The following is a 15,841-nucleotide window of genomic DNA, read 5'->3' on the forward strand; positions in this document are numbered from 1 at the left end:
ATAGAAAGAGAGAAACGAGTCTTCAGGGCAGGGAAACCTATCCATAAAAAGGTATCCCTGCCCTGAACATTAGCCGGATCCCTTTCCCTTTCCCTCTCTCTTTCTCTCTCTTCCCCCTTTAATTCTTCTCTTCCTTTCTCTCTTCCCTGTGCCCCTTCCCCTTTCTGCAAAACCCCTGCCGTGCGCTTTTCGTGCATGTCAGGGACTAACTTACACCAACTCCTATGCCGAGTGTATGATTTCCTAATCAAATCTTCTGGTTCTTTGCGGGCCCTATTGCCTGGCTCCCTTCCGACCAAGCGCATTTACGAGATTGGAATCGTTTCCCCTTAAGGCTGGCTCGCCAGACTGCCGCTTCCGCATCCCGCTCCGCTCCCTGACGTCACCGCCGGTGGCGGGCGCGGGTCCCGCCCTGCCGCCGCCGTGCCCGGGAGCCGCACGCGGTGCTCGGCCGCCCGCTCGCAGGTAAGAGCGGCCACCCCCCCGGCTGTGCCCCTGGCGATTTCCTGTGGCTTTAGGCCTTTCCCGAGACCTTGGGAAGCGGGGAAGCGTGCTGTCGGGAGGCTGTGCATGCGTTGCGGGCGCTGCAGGCGTTGCTAGTGAGCATTATGAACGCGGTTTATGGAATTACAGCGTGGTTTGGGGTGGAAGGGATTTTAAAGATCGTGTCGTTCCAACCCCTCTGCTATGGACAGGGACACCTTCCACTAGGCGAGGTTGCTTAGAGCTCCATCCGGCCTGGTCTTGAATGTTTAATATATGACATGTTTACGACTTGCTTACGTGTACGTGAGAAAAAGAACATGGACTGTAGGCTTTTTTTGCATTTTTTGAGGATGGACGTTCTGTAGGCAGTAAACGGTTACATTCCTGTTAAAAATTGGGAAAATAGTGTTGCAACTTGAGGAGCCTTGAGAACTTGGCTAAGTTTTTAAAATTTTTCAAAGAGAAGGTACAGCCTGTGTATACTGGCCGTGAGCACAGTTAAGCAGCACCTAACAGAAGGGCAGGTAGTATTTAAAGTTATGACTACCTTGTAATGAAATTTCTGTAGCTTTTATGTTGCTGCTAAGGTCAAAATGTCCCCTTCCTTACACTTTGTCACAGCTTTCTGACCACAAGCTAGGTTGCTGCTAGCATCGTGGAATGGACTTCCACTAGCAAATTAAACTTTAAATGTTGCCAATTAAAAGGCCTCGCTTAGAGACAAACAAAAATGGAAGAACTGGATTTTAGACTCAACACTGAAATGTGTCTGGCAAATTTCTTGGTTTTAAAAAAACCACTTCAAATCTAAAATACCTGGCTATTGCTAATCCTGTGGCAGTATGACCATTGGTAAGGAAATGAGAAAACACTCAACCCAAGGGTCTTCTCCAGAGTGTGAGAAACTTGAAATTGGTAGAATTTTCAGGCTTCATGTCACAAAAGCAGTGTACAAGTTACACAAACCTTTATGGTAAGTGCCTTTCTCTTTGAAGTGGCCTAAGGTTTTTAGCATTGTTTTTTCATCTGTGATCTGCTTTTCCTCTAAATAAATAAACAGTACACCAGAATGGACTGGCCACCATAGCTCCAGGTAGATTTTATTTCCCACATCAGTAAAATTGATGCTAAGAACACAAACATCTCACAATTACTAAATTATATTGAACGAAAAAATGAGTAAACATGCTTCTAATAGTGAACAGCCAAATAAAAATAATAGCACAGCCGAATAAGAACTAGTCAAAAATACATTTTGAATTGCAGTTCAAAATGGTACAGAGAGGCACTACACAAATTGCAAATACAGAAAATTGCATTCTAGTAAAGGGAAGTGCTTTTACATGTATTGTGGAACCAGTGGCTAAAGGAAATTAGGTCAGCAGTTTAAAAGGATTGGAAAAACCTCTTGGCTTTAATTCTGGATATTCATATTCATGGTGCTGATATCAGTGGAGAGTGGCAGTAGGTTTAAGAAGTAGTAAACTCTCCATAGTTTACAAGTATACAGGAGGTGCAAACTGCAGGCAGGTAATTTCCTGTTTGCTGGAAATTTGGTAGGACAGAAGTATTCATTATTGATTGTTGTCCCCACTGCGTGTAAACTGATTTGTCCAAGGAGACAGTCTTTTGCTGCACAAGAAGTTCCTGGTAGGTTCAGTGCCAAGAAAAGGATATGTTTTAAAGACCAGTTTAGAGACACAAATTCAGTATCACTTTAGAGTGAACCTGAACTGAAGTGTGGCAGCATATCTGAGTGTGGGAGCTTTTATGAAAACCTCTCATGAAGAAGTGTTCTGCACATACCTGAAGAAAGCTGGTTTTATTATTGTACTTATGCTGAGTGTACTGATGGGTTGGAGCTGAACAAGAAGCAGGTTATATTGGATTTGTTCATAAAGAGAAACCACTGTGTCATCCAAGATGTGGAATTTGGGACAATTGATTACAGAGAGTGTTTTATGAATTGTGCAGATGGAGCTGAAGTTTTACATCAGTGGATATAGATAGGGCTGTGGTGAATGAGGGCTGTGGTGAATGAGGGATGTTTAATCCAAGCTGTTTTCCCATAGGATATCCACTATTGGCTGAAGTGTAAATGAGCCTATAATACTATTCTCTCCCTTAAAATTTTAATCTTTTAAAAGAGATTAGAATAAACTTCGCAAATCTGCTGAAGCTCAAGTGACTCAGTGGCATCAGCAAAAGATTGACAAGTGTGAGCTGTTTTGTAGGATGGCTCTGTGCAGGATTTTTGGTGGCTGGAGCCTGGATTTGAAGGCAGGGATTTCTTGAGGGCTGTTTACCAGTTGTACTATAGCGCAAATTATGCCCTGCTTAACTACTGTGGCTTGAGTTGGGATATTTTTAAGGGGATCAAGATAAGCCTACTAGTGTATACATGATATTTCATTGTAGGCTTTTTTACTTTTGCAATGGAAATCTTTCTTGCAAACAGAACTGTGAGTTTGCATTGCAAGAGTTCTCTAATTGTACTAGATTTGCTCTCCAGCTGTCCCAAGCAGGCTTGAAAGCACAAAGCAAAGCAGGCCTGTGGGCTCAGTGATGACTAGTGGGCAAGTAATTATTTATTATGAGCAATAATACGTGTTTGTCACAGATTAGAGCCTTTTGTACTCAAGACTTTGCAAACATGGATTTCTCTGCCCTAAGGAGATTTGTGGCCAAAGAACTTAATTCTCATCTCTGGTAGCTTTACATTTAAAACGCTTATTGTTCTGTTGCTCTACAGCCACAGTGGTAAACTACAGTGTTAGAGGAGAAGCTGCTGCACTTGCACATCAGCTGCATTCACTGCAGGTTGTGAGTCAGAACACACAAGAGGGAGGACAGTGCCAGTTTTCAGGAGCTGACAGAGATGGTTTGTCATATACATGACGTTCATGTGTTTATTTTGAATTTGAGAGCAGTTTAATGTGTCCTGACTAAAAGGTTTTGGGTTTGTTTTTGTTTTCTCTAGTTTGTTTTTTTCCTCTATGCAATCAGTAAATATCCATGAAAAGAAGAAATAATCTAATTACCTAATCTGATTTTTATTAGGTGAAAAATCTGAAAAAATAAAGGAGCTAAGTATGAAGAAAAGGCCTTTTAGTGTTTAAGGAATACGCAAGAATTAACATGATGAGTGAATTGCAATATTTAGCAGAATGCTAAATTGCTTTTTGTCTTCTGTTTACATGTTACAAAATATTTAAATTACACCATTTTTATCCCAAACTTGCAGTTTTAATTCCAGTTGAAAACCACGTGCATGATGCTAACACTGAGCATTTTTCATTTCTGCTTAAGTGGTTTCTTATTACCATGTTGACAGATGCATGTAGCTTCTAACTATGTTCACCATGTATCTTCAGCAAAATCTCTCATAGAGGTACTTATGGTCTAATTAGAGTTTATATCTTTCAGTATGTCAGGGCTTTGCTGGGGGCAGAGGGGGGTGTGAGCAGGGAGGGAAGTTTGGTTTTGCTTTTTAAGCCAGCTGGCAATTGCTTTCTAAGGCTTGTGTTAAATCACCTCTAGATATATTAAAAGATTATTCATAAAAGCCACCTGAAAATTGACTACAGTTTGCTAGTAGTAGTGTCCACAACCATCTGCATTCTGTTTGTTTTTATTTAAAATACAACCAAGTTAAATGCCATATGAAGATATCTTAGATTAATAGCCATGTTAACACTACAGCAAACTGCTTTTGATTGTCACTTGTGTAGTTGTTTTTATCGTGTCTGCAGAAGATGACATATTTTCTCTTTCTCCTTTTCATATTTGTGTCTTTTCTGTGGTTCATTAATAATGTCTGATATTTCTCTCCCTTTTTGCAGTTTGTATTACCTACTTTGGTTTATAGTATATTGATATGTTGACTGCAAAGAGAACAAGGTGTTCCTTGTGTTCTAAGCAGAAAATGCAGTCATCTTTCTGAATAAATGAGAATTTATTCAGAATTTTTCAGAAATTTCAGAATATTCAGAAATTTTGTACCTATGGAAACTAACAAACATTTTTTTAAACAGACCTAAATGCAATGCATAAATTTTCTCATTAAAATAGTTTACTTTTACAATCTAAAGTCCTTTTCTTCCTCAAATACATATTCTTATGGGTTTTTCCCCCAAAAATTACATGGCAGCTCAGGGTTATTAAAAAGGAAGTTTGTTTGTGGTAAGTTTGTGTTAGGAAGTTGTACAACATTTTTCATCAGTTTTTTTGCCTCTGTCCTTAATCATTAATTTTGTCCTTAATCAAAGTAGTCAATTTCTTTTGTATTTTATGTTTATGGGTTATGAACCTTTCTTTGCATTCCCAAAATTTAAGATCTTTTAAAGTGTTACCATTGTAACACAACCACAGGTTACGTGTTATGCATCATAGGTCTTACTGCTTGATAATGAAAATTCTGTCTTATTTCCTTTAGAATTCCCCATTGTTTGCCTTACTTACCTAGCTAGAATTTTTCATTACTTCTCTTATCTGAATATTTCTACTATCCTTAATTTTTAAAGTGAGAACTCAGTGCCAAATAAAATCTGGTTGAAAGTCAATAAATTCAAATAAGAAAATCTGTTTAATTAACATTGTCTTCAGCGACTGACTTAAGTTTTTGCTTAGTCAAAATACAAAAACAAACACTTGAAGAACTTTGAGGAAAATTTTGTTATTTAATAACTGAAACATAACTACTGAGGGCAGTATAGCTTTTGGGTGTATGTTTAGAGAGTCATGGAGTTCCCTGCTATCATTGGCTTTGTCATTGTGCAGGTGTGAGTACACAACCCATGTGTTGATTTTGGCAGAAACAGTTTTGTGGAGTTTCTAGTGTACACGTTTTTAATGTAGTTTGCTCAAAATTATGTTAGGCTGTTGACTTGCCTCATTGTTGGCATGTATATCCTGCTTAGAGATTAGTTATGCTGAAACAACAGTAACGGAAAGACAGACAGAGGTCCGTACACAGCAGGAGTAGGAACTTGCTAGTTCCTGTTGAAGTGAACAGAAAACACAAGTTAAATAATTTCTTCCCGCTCCCCAGGCAGAAGAAGCAGACTTATCAGTGAAGGGTTCTTTACACAGGCTAAAGGGCAGCCTTCTTCCATCGAAGTTCGATTGTTGGAGGTTAAGATTGTTCCTTTTCTTTCTTTTTTCTTTCTCTCATGGAATTTTGTCCCCGATACTTATGAGAGACAAAAGAAATGGCCAAGGTGGGGGAAGGGTGCGGCTGGCTACTGTCTTACCTGAGGGGCTTTTTCTTGGGAAGGGCAGAGATATGGTGAGATTCTGGCTGGGGCGTGAGGGGCTGGGCTTTGCCCTGGCTATCTCTCGGCACCGGAGGAGGGACAGAGGAACAGTCGGTCTGTGGTCGCTGACCGGAGGATTTGCTGCCACTACAGAGCTTTTGTCCTCCCATTGCTTCTCCTACCGCAGGTGAGCCTTTGCTCGTAAGAGCAGCTGATGAACTGGGACCTAATTAACACCCGATCCGGCTGGAAAGGACCCTCACCATCTACTGGGCTCCCTCAGGGGAAAACCCGGGACCCGGCCCTCTCCCCCTTCCCGGAGGGCGCGTCTCCCCGGCTTGCCTGTGGCAGCTGCGCAGAGGAGCCCGGCTGCTGCTGCCCAGACTCTCCGTTTCCTGACGCTGCCTCGGGCTTTGTTGCTACACTCTTACCTAGAACCCCGTGTCCACCCGACTCCCCCGAAGCTCCTGCTAAAGCTGCGGGGTTTTCTGTTACATTTTCTGTTGCCCCCGGGTGTGCCTGCCTTTACAGTCCCAGCCGCCGCTCCGAGGTTCCTGCTGCAGCCCACTTCGCCATCCAGCCCGCCCGCCGTTACCACATGAGGGAGACGCGGCTGAGCTCGGGCCGCAGCGCCCCCTGCAGGCGCGGGGATCCGCTGTGCCCGGCTGGGAGCCACCAGCGCCCCTGCCGGCTGTGACCGGAACTGCACCGAAGGGGAAAGTGCCCGACAGCCGAGAGAGGCTGCGACTGGGTTTGTGGTTCTGTTTGGTGTTTTTGTGTTCTGCCATTGTTGTTTTTGTTTGCCTTTCCTTTCCCATATCTTTGCCTGAAATCCCCTTAATTTCAAATTTATAATAATTTGGAGGGAAGTGAGTCATATTTTTCCATTCCAAGGGAGGTTCCTGCCTTCCTTGGCAGACACCGGGCTTTCAAACCAAGACAGATTTTTCCCTTTCCTAGCTAATAGTGTCGAGTAAATAAATATTCAGTAAATATGAGGATAAACATAATTCTTTCTGGTTCATGAGACAGCAATGATAGCAAAATGTATTTCAGACTGTATTTGTTTTTTTTTCCTTCTATGTTCATATTCGTCTGTCTTATTCCTTAATTCTAACTTGGTATACTGAAAAGAATTTCAAATATGTGACTGCTTATCCTTGTAAACCAGCTCCAGTTAATTTTGGTAACACATACTTGCTATAGGCTTTTGTTAGTTCTCTTTTTTATTCTTGCTGGTGCTGGATACACTGATTAAGGGAGAGAGAGAAGTTGGAATTTATCACTGTGTTCATGCCTGCCTGTCAAATCAAGACCATAGTAGGTTAAGTACTGCAGTGATGGAAAGATCTGTAAGTGATTGTTGGATTGGATTACCCCTCTCCCTGTTTTTGTAAGTGTAGGTAACGTGTTGACAGACACCTTCTAACCAAACTTGGCTGTATTAACAACCAGGAAAATATAGTTTCTTTTGTAGTTTTGAGGGGTTTTTAATGCTGTATTATATGACCAAAAGTTAATAACAAACATTGTTTCTGAACCCTTTTAATCAACCTAACATGGCAGATTATAAAGCAGGTGGTCAGGAGAGTAGAATGAAACACAAGAAGTGTTATTGTAAATGTCAGAAATAATTGTATTGGTATTTTGCCTTTCTGTGGGCAGCATCTTGTGGATCCAGCTCAGCTTTCTTCCTTGGATCTGCCGCAGCTGACAGAAGTAATACTTATGTATGTGGTGTGTGGGTTACGTGCTGGGGTGGGGAGGGGACCTTTAGCATGGTTGGCATTGTGATTATGTACTCACTGTGAAAACCAGCTCTAACCAGGATGAGCAGTCATGCAGCTGAGTAGGATTATAATTCTTAACTGTGCAAACAATAGTAGTGCAACTGGGCTTGTTAACTGCCTGATCATATTTCTGAAATCACATGGTGTGGTTAAAACTGAAGTTGCAAGCAAGCTTGAGTAGCTCCACACTGTTTTTTTCTCCCAATCATCTTCCTTTTTGACCTCCAAGAGACAATATAAATAAAAATAAACCTCTCTTGCATATCCCATGCTCTTGCCAGGGAAAAGGGAAAGATCAAATCATTATCTAAAACAAACTGCAGTGATGTGACAGCTCTTTGCTGTTTGTACTGACTGTGTGGCTTGGTGTTCATAGATAAAGTGCCGTCTCTGATTTCTGTTCCCTTCCTCTGTACTCAGCACCTGGAGAGTGGGATTATCACACTGAGTCTAAGAAAAGTCTGCAGTGATCCAGGTGCTCCCACTTTTCTTGATTCAGCTCACCAAATAGGCAGGAAAATTACATATTTCTTCTCTTTTTTCCTTAGAACATTTGAAAAGTCGTTGCTCAGTAGATGTTGTAGAAAATAACATAGCTCTAAGTAACATTAACTCCTCAAGATAATACCTGATTTATGATATGAGAGGAATTAAAGATATTGATTATAAACCAGCAGCCAGATGGCTTGGCAGTAGCCATACCATGGTACTGTGAATTCTGGGAACAAAAAAAGGGTGCTTTGGGATTTTTCACATCTTATTTCCTAGTTGCACTGATGTGTTGACAAGATTGCAAGAGTATTCTGAAATCCCAAAATCAACTCAGCTTTGTTACAGGTAGAGTTATATTGGGGATTATAATACCCCATAGGGACTTCAGAAAGCTGGATACACAAGAAGAATTTTTTGGTTCTACTCCTAAATGAACTGACCATGACATAATTGGTGCTGAAGTAATGTCTCTTCCTAAGACAGTCTGACTGTATCCCCATTGGTTTGGTTTGTAGTTTGGGTTTTTTTTGGTTAGTTAGATAGTTTTGGTTTTGTTTTTCCTGGTGTCCTGCCTGCTGCTTGGCGTAGCTCTTTATATAGTGTGATTTATAGAACACCTCTTTTAAACATGCAAATAATTTCTTTCTGTCACAGATTATAAAAACTAAATACAGTTTTAGGACTGTTGCAAGAATAAGTACTAAAGTTGAGTAAATTGTAACGCTCCGTCGTGCCATTTTGCACAGGAGTTAGGAGATATCCCTGAAATTGCAGAACCTTTTACAGTGTTGCTGCTGGCGTTATCTGCAAGAACTCTTCACATGTAGGCATTTCTTATAATGTTTAATGAATGAATGCTAATGCTTTGTGTTGTAAATTGCAGTCTTTTAAGTACCTACAGTCTGTAGGTACTTAATGAAAAGGATTATTATTTTTGTTTCCACTTTCCAGATGGAAATGTCAGAAGATGATAATAACATGGAAGAATACCCCACTGAAATTCATGATTATCTCACAGCATTTGAAAAGTCTCTTGGTTCTGTAGATGAGATGCTGAAGACAATGATGTCAGTTTCTAGGAGTGAGCTTTTGCACAAGGTAAGTTATCTTCCTTTTGAAACTCTTTTCCTTGTTAATACACAAATACTTGAGAGCCTGAACTGAAATAAAAGGGTCTGTTAGGCCAGCCACTGCACTGAGAAATAACAAAAATGACACTCCTACGCTTGACACTTACTGTTAAGTCCTTACGTTTCTGAGAAATCCAGATGGTCTTACAAGCTCAACAATGCAACATGTGCTCTTCCAAGCTGATAAGTGATAACTTTACCAGTGAGACATTTAGCTCAGGGACATTATAGCTTATTCCTGACCTTCCTTAACATGCTCGTCCATAATGGAGAGGTCACTCACATTTTTGATTGAGACTTCTTCACAGCAAACTGAATGGAACTGGTGTACCCAGCAGGATGTGAAGGTGAACTGGCAGAAGTGAGAATTGATCTGATTCCAGAAGTCTAGACTTGCAGAACCTGAGCTGTCTCCTCTAGCTATGTTATAAGTCTGCAAAATGTGGCTTTTTATTAGAGCAAGGTAGTGCCTGAGAATTTCATATAAGCATCTCTGTCTTATAATATTTAAAGCCTAATGTGTAATTTATTTCTGTAGGGCAAGAAAATGGCAACACATGAGGGAACTTCTTTATCCTATGAGGATTTCTTACACAAACAAATTATGAAGAAAACGGTCTTGACAACACAGATCTTTTGACAGTATCCATGTTAGAACTAGTGAGCTCTACAATGATATTATCAGAGTTTCTGGAAGTTATGTAGGACTAAAATAATAAATTGACTTAGACAGTCAAGGGAAACAAAAACCCTATCATTACCTTTATCCTTCCTTTGCTTTATATCCATAAGTATTCTGGCATACATTGAAGACACAGTCTGCCATGTGTCATATTAACATTCATTGATTGTATATTGATGTTTGTGTTTCAGCAACTTTTAAACTTTTTTTCCCCTTCCATTGATAGCAACAACTATTTTGAATTAAGTTTCTGTGGAAAAACAGGGACTTAATTTGTGACTATGGGAGCAGTAGTCTTAAGAGCTGCATGCTAAACGATTGTGCTTTTGGTGTATGGGACTGTGGCATTTAACTTCAGACTGGGAGAATTACATGAATACTTGGAGAGGAGAGAATGAATGGTCCTGTGATAGCATGGAAATAAGGCATAAACACAGTCTCAGTGAACTTCTGATGTTCTGATGCAAAAACGTGCTCCTTCAGTGTGTATTCTTTTATTAATACGTTTGCAATTATAAAACTGCACATTACCACAATCTGTGCATATCTTGTTTAAAAATCATCAAATATAATGGTTTTTTTTCATTCTAGTTAGATCCTCTTGAGCAAGCAAAGCTGGATCTGGTTTCGGTGTACACATTAAATTCTATGTTCTGGGGTAAGTATGTGGTATAAAGAAAAACGTAGTATTTATGATTACAATTCAAACATCTAGACAGCCACAAATACTAAATAATCATATCTCATAGCCAAATAATGAAAAACTTGTAATTACCCTGAGGACCCACATTATTGCCATCCATAGGGTAAATGATGTTGAAATTCTGAATCAAAAATCTATATTTAGAAAAGCTAATTTTGTATGTACGTGAGTATGTTTCTGGTTCCTTTGTGGCAGCCTTTTCTGTTCTTTAAAGGACTGAAAGTTTAACAATTTTAGTTGTTAAATTTTAACCATTTTAGTTGTTGGGGGTATTTTAGCTGCAATATTTAATAATAATATTTTGTCAGATACTTAATGACACTGTTAACAATTCTTATTAATGATTTTATGTGGAAGCCTTGGTTTTCCTATGTGACTGCTTGATAGGGTCTTCAGTCATAGATAGCTTTCAGTTTCAAAACAAGCTTGTTTTTTTTCTTGTAGTATACTTGGCTACCCAGGGAATCAATCCAAAGGAACATCCAGTGAAACAAGAGCTGGTGAGTTGCTTACGCTGCATGTGTCCTACTTGTGTAGGATGGTTAGCCCAAATGGAAGTTTAAAAATGTTTATATCTACATTTAAAAATGATACATTGCTCTAATAGCATGCATATGCTACATCGTGTTATATAACTACTTATATGCCCTGCTGGGCTCTTTAAATTAATAAAGTAATTTTTTTTACTTTTAAACAGTACTGTTTAAAGTAAAGTTGTAGAGTCTGCTGAAATTAGAAAAGGATGATGAATGATATCATCTTATCTTTTCTTTTTTTCCACCTTTGGTCGAAAATTGCGTTCTGTGCAGACCAGCTTTTCACTTGTATTTGTTAAATGGAAAAGTGTTACAGGCCTGATAATAATTTATAACTTCCAGTATGGCATTTTTTTTCTTATAAATACTTGGAATCATGTTAATCTCTGAGGCTGCCTTTTCTCACTTTTGTATGACTCTAAAAGTACAGTGTGGTTGATTTACTAGCGAAGACGGGAAAGTGCCCCCCTCCCCCTTCCAAGCCCTCCAATAACTCATTTTCTCAGCAGTAAAGAATCCAGTTGCGCAACAAAGCTAAAAGCTTTTTTGGCACCAGTTGTATGTGTATTGTCCAGTAATTCTGCATTCGTGACATATTTACGACCTATAATAAATCTTTAGTTTTGTCTTTATATTCCATTTAGATGCATGACTACAGTACAGAAAGCCAGCTATCTTGAAAATTCTGCTGACTTAAAAAACTGAATCAGCCTGAAGAAAAAACAGAAATCAAAACTTCTCACTACTCATTTTAATTCCTAAATAAATGAAAATACTAAATCTCAGCAGATGTAAAATAGTTAGCTTAAATGTAATCCTTACATAATCAGTGGAATGGGAGAGAGGACTAAAAATGTGGAATGGGAGAGAGGACTAAAAATGTGGAAAGCTAGCCTGAATAACAAGAATACTTCTATTTTAAAATTTGCGAGGTTTTCAGTAGTCTAGACTGTATCATATTAAAAAATTCATCAGTTAATGCTTCGTGAGCTTTGTTTTTTGTTCTTCCTATATTATGTGGTGATTGAATATCATGTTAATTTAGTGATACTAAGAACTTTTATCTCTTCTGCTGTGAGTATTTTATGTTTGTATTTTGCTTCACAACTGCTGTTTTAGCTCTGAAGAAAGATTGAATATTTTCATCGCCTAGTTTGTTACTGAGGTCTCTTTTCCTTTTGCAAGTATCAAGGTTGAATGAATGCACATTTCTTCCTTCCAAAGACATTGTGATGTTCTTATTCATGTGGAAAGGGAATTTAAAAAGACTGTTCTGTCATGATTATTTTGTTTGTAGAATTGCTCTCCTTGTGTACATACAGGTATTCAAACTGTATTAATAAAACTCACACTCAGGCTATCAGAATTAATTTCTTTTGTTAAGCTGACATTTTCCAGCTCCTTTTTCCCATGTTAATACATGTAGGTTTGCCATCTGTTCTCATTAGTCATCTCAGTCACCAAAGAAATACTATGTCCGATCATGATTTCAGACCCTGTAAAGCCCTCCTTGTTAAAGCTGTGTTTTTGATACAGAAGGAGTGACTAGGTTTTTGACAGTTGCTTAAAATGATCACCGAAGAGTTGAAAATCAGTTCTGTAGTGTAAGTCTTGTAACTTTTGTTCCAGATTCAAAGAGGTGGCAATGGCTGTGAGAAATATCAAAATTTATTTTAGCAGCATCCACACATGTTCTGTTAATCCAGGTATCATCTGTTCATAATTCAGGTATCAGAGCACTACATATATGTGTGTATATATGTTACTGTTGTTTGTATGACCGTAACATCCAAAGGCCCTACAGTTAAAGGCTATATTAGGCTAAATATGTAGACTTGAAATCTATAAACCAAATTGCTAAATATTTTGCAGAGTTACTGTAAGTGTACTCCCTCGTCAGTGAAGAGAAGCAGGTGCTTATCAGAGGGGGTTTCCCATCTTAAAGCTGCTTACTACCCTCTCAAAGTAATTTTCTTTATTTGTTGCAGGAGCAGATGAGGATGAGTAGGGACATAAATGAGATTGTTAAGCTGGGAGGGTATACTTCTGTGGGGCTGAGTCCAAGTTGTGGTTTGGTCAAAAAAAACCCCCATAAACACCAAATAACTGATAGGCTAAGATATGTCATATAGACATGCCCTTTTCCCTGGAAATAGCCTGTATTGTTAGTTATGGCCATAAAATGAACTTCTGATATGGCTGGAAATTCATCAGGTTGCCCTAAATAAGTTCTTTAATAAGACTTCTTGACCATTTCAGGAACTTAAGCCCTGAACTTCTGGGGTACAGGCATGTGTGATGCTTGTACCATCTTTGATTTTGTGTAAGATGCCTTTTTATCTTTGCTTGGACTTGCTGATTTTTTTTTTTGTGGACAGTAGTTAGGTAGTATAATGCATCCAAAAATATATCAAATACCTAAATATTATTTTGGCATCTTTATGTAGGTCAAACTCCAAACTGAGTTCAGTATTTTATTTTCTAACTTTGCTTGCAAGGACAGTTCCCATATCTCTGCAAATTAGATACAGAGTCTGCATCTCTGTCGGACTTTGTGTTCCTGTTATAGCGGGTGTCATGCAGATGGTGTGGTAGGTACCTGTGATGGAAAATATGCTAAAGGAAAGTCTCAAGTTTGCAAATGGCCTGGTATATTTATTTAAGTAATACTATTCTTCTAGGTATTATAGTTCTAGAAGTGTACAGTGTGGAGAACTTTTACTCATCGATTCATTTTAGCAGTAATCTTGGGAGAATGGTTTGAAATACTTTTCCTTTTTTTTTCTCCCTAGGAGAGAATAAGAACATACATGAACAAGGTCAAAGAAATAGCAGACAAGAAAAAGGCATCCAAACTCGATAAAGGAGCTGCTTCTAGATTTGTAAAAAATGCGCTCTGGGAACCAAATGCAGAAAATGAACATACTTCCAAAACTCCCGCTAAAGGAAAGAAGAGACAAAGGAACTAAATCTTTTTTTCCCCTCATAAGAATTGTGGACACCTAGAACTTACTTGGAAATGTTTTGCATATTGCATGCATCTCATAGAAGGGCTGTATAACAGATTAATTTGTACTTACAAATTTTACAGGATTGTATTTTGTCCAGAACGTTTGTCACTGCGGTGATCACATTTAATGTGTATCTAAAAGTGCCATTTGATGCACATTGGACATTTCATTACTCACATGATAATAACCTGACATATACTTGCTGGTAATAAATACTAGGGATGTTTTGTTTATAATTCCTATGAATTCAATTTTTTAAATGATTTATTGACACTTCTTTATATGTCCTCAATCTCTTCAATATTAAAAAGTTTCAAACACTGCTATCCAGTGTGTGGTGTTTATGAGAGAGCATAGTGTGAAATGGCCTTATTTTTAGAGTTTTGTAAGGTTTATTCACTGTATTAAACTCTTTCAACTTGAAGGTGTGCAATATTTCCTTACTTCTGTTGCCTGTGAGAAAGCAGGGCTTCAAGGGCCACAAGCAAACATCCTGGATTCTGCTCTAAGCCCCTGTGTCTGGTCAGTGGAAAAGTTACGTATCCCCTAAGGCAGTTTGTGGGGTCCAAAGAAAAGGAGCAGGCTGGGGATGGCTATTAGGAAACAGCACATGCAGGAGCTTGATGGAATTTTGGCTGCAGTGCTCCTCCCTTAGTGCTAATGCTGGGAGAAATGAGCTCTGGGGTGGCAGGAGTGTGGCCATCTATTGGTGTTTCTCAAGTCTTCATTAGGGAAAGCATCCTCTGGTGCAATAAAAACTACTGCTCCATCTTGGAAATACTGTATTTTTCCTCAAAATGTGAAGATTAGTTGTTTAGGAAGGGTGGGGTGTTAGGCGGGTTCAGTTTTTCAATATGCTGCAATGCAAGGCTCAATTATCTGCCCAAAAGCTATTTAACAATTAGCAAGGAATTAACAATTACAAAGGAAAAATAGATGATTTAGCTCAAAAAAATGCAGTATGGGTAGCAGTTCATTCAAGTGTTTGGGAAATGTTGTTAGTATAAAATAAGAACAAAGCTCTGGTATTGCAAGCTGAATGATGTTCAGTGGATGGTTGCTGTCCTTGGCATTGTACTGCAGCAGGCAATGCAGAGTGTGAGCTAAACTGAATTAGGTATTACAATGAAGGTTTTCCCCTAATTGTTATCTAAACATACACATTTGAAAGGAAAAATTCAATGCATTGACAAGTTTATTAAACTCATTACATGTCTAGAAACTTTTTTAGTGACTGGTATGAATTTACGTATTTTTGTTAATAAGCTCTTCAGGTAAATAGCAATGCCTTCAATCCATCTAACGAGAGAACTATTTAGGTGTGGGTACCTAACCTTGCTGCCTCAAATCCACAGGACTACTTATGTGAGTATACATGTCAAAGGCCTATAAAAATGACCGTGCTTTGTTTCTTCAGGTTAATGTCATGGTTGTGTCAAATGAAGGAATAGGAGAGTTGGGAAAGTTGTTTTTTGGTTTTTTGGGGGTTTTTGTTGGTGTTTTTTTTAAATTTAGTTAAGGTTTAAAATTTGAAAGACCCAAAGTGTGTCCTTGACCAAAAGTAACACATTTATGTGAAGCAGTTCTTCTAAATAGGTCTGGATGGTGTTTGCTTGGATGGTTGTGTGCCCTGTCTTGTACCCCTTTCAACCTGACACTGCAGATGGCAGTGTTAGACTGTTTTAAGTAGACTTAAGGACTAGGTGTGAGTGTTGAGGTCTGCGTGTACAAAGCATGAGGTTCAAAATATCAATTA

The 15,841-nt window shown here is 38.8% G+C and overlaps 1 protein-coding gene across 6 annotated transcripts; it reads left to right on the forward strand.

Annotated features, from left to right (window-relative positions):
* Positions 1-382: 382 nt before the first annotated feature.
* C1D (C1D nuclear receptor corepressor) lies at positions 383-14,371 on the forward strand. Of its 6 annotated transcripts, none has more exons than XM_030946146.1 (7): positions 384-465; positions 5,929-6,492; positions 7,407-7,471; positions 8,975-9,121; positions 10,427-10,493; positions 10,983-11,038; positions 13,867-14,371. In XM_030946146.1, exons 4-7 carry the CDS (start codon positions 8,975-8,977, stop codon positions 14,041-14,043), a joined length of 447 nt encoding a protein of 148 aa, XP_030802006.1. In that variant the 5' UTR covers positions 384-465; positions 5,929-6,492; positions 7,407-7,471; the 3' UTR covers positions 14,044-14,371. The 6 variants fall into 6 exon arrangements, with proteins under 6 accessions (XP_030802007.1, XP_030802006.1, XP_030802009.1 ...); XM_030946149.1 differs by lacking the exon at positions 7,407-7,471 and adding an exon at positions 7,952-8,006; XM_030946150.1 differs by having other exon boundaries at positions 393-465; positions 6,273-6,492.
* The last annotated feature ends 1,470 nt before the right edge of the window (positions 14,372-15,841 follow it).

The sequence above is a fragment of the Camarhynchus parvulus genome, chromosome 3 (assembly GCF_901933205.1).
Source record: "Camarhynchus parvulus chromosome 3, STF_HiC, whole genome shotgun sequence".
In the NCBI taxonomy this organism is placed as follows: domain Eukaryota; kingdom Metazoa; phylum Chordata; class Aves; order Passeriformes; family Thraupidae; genus Camarhynchus; species Camarhynchus parvulus.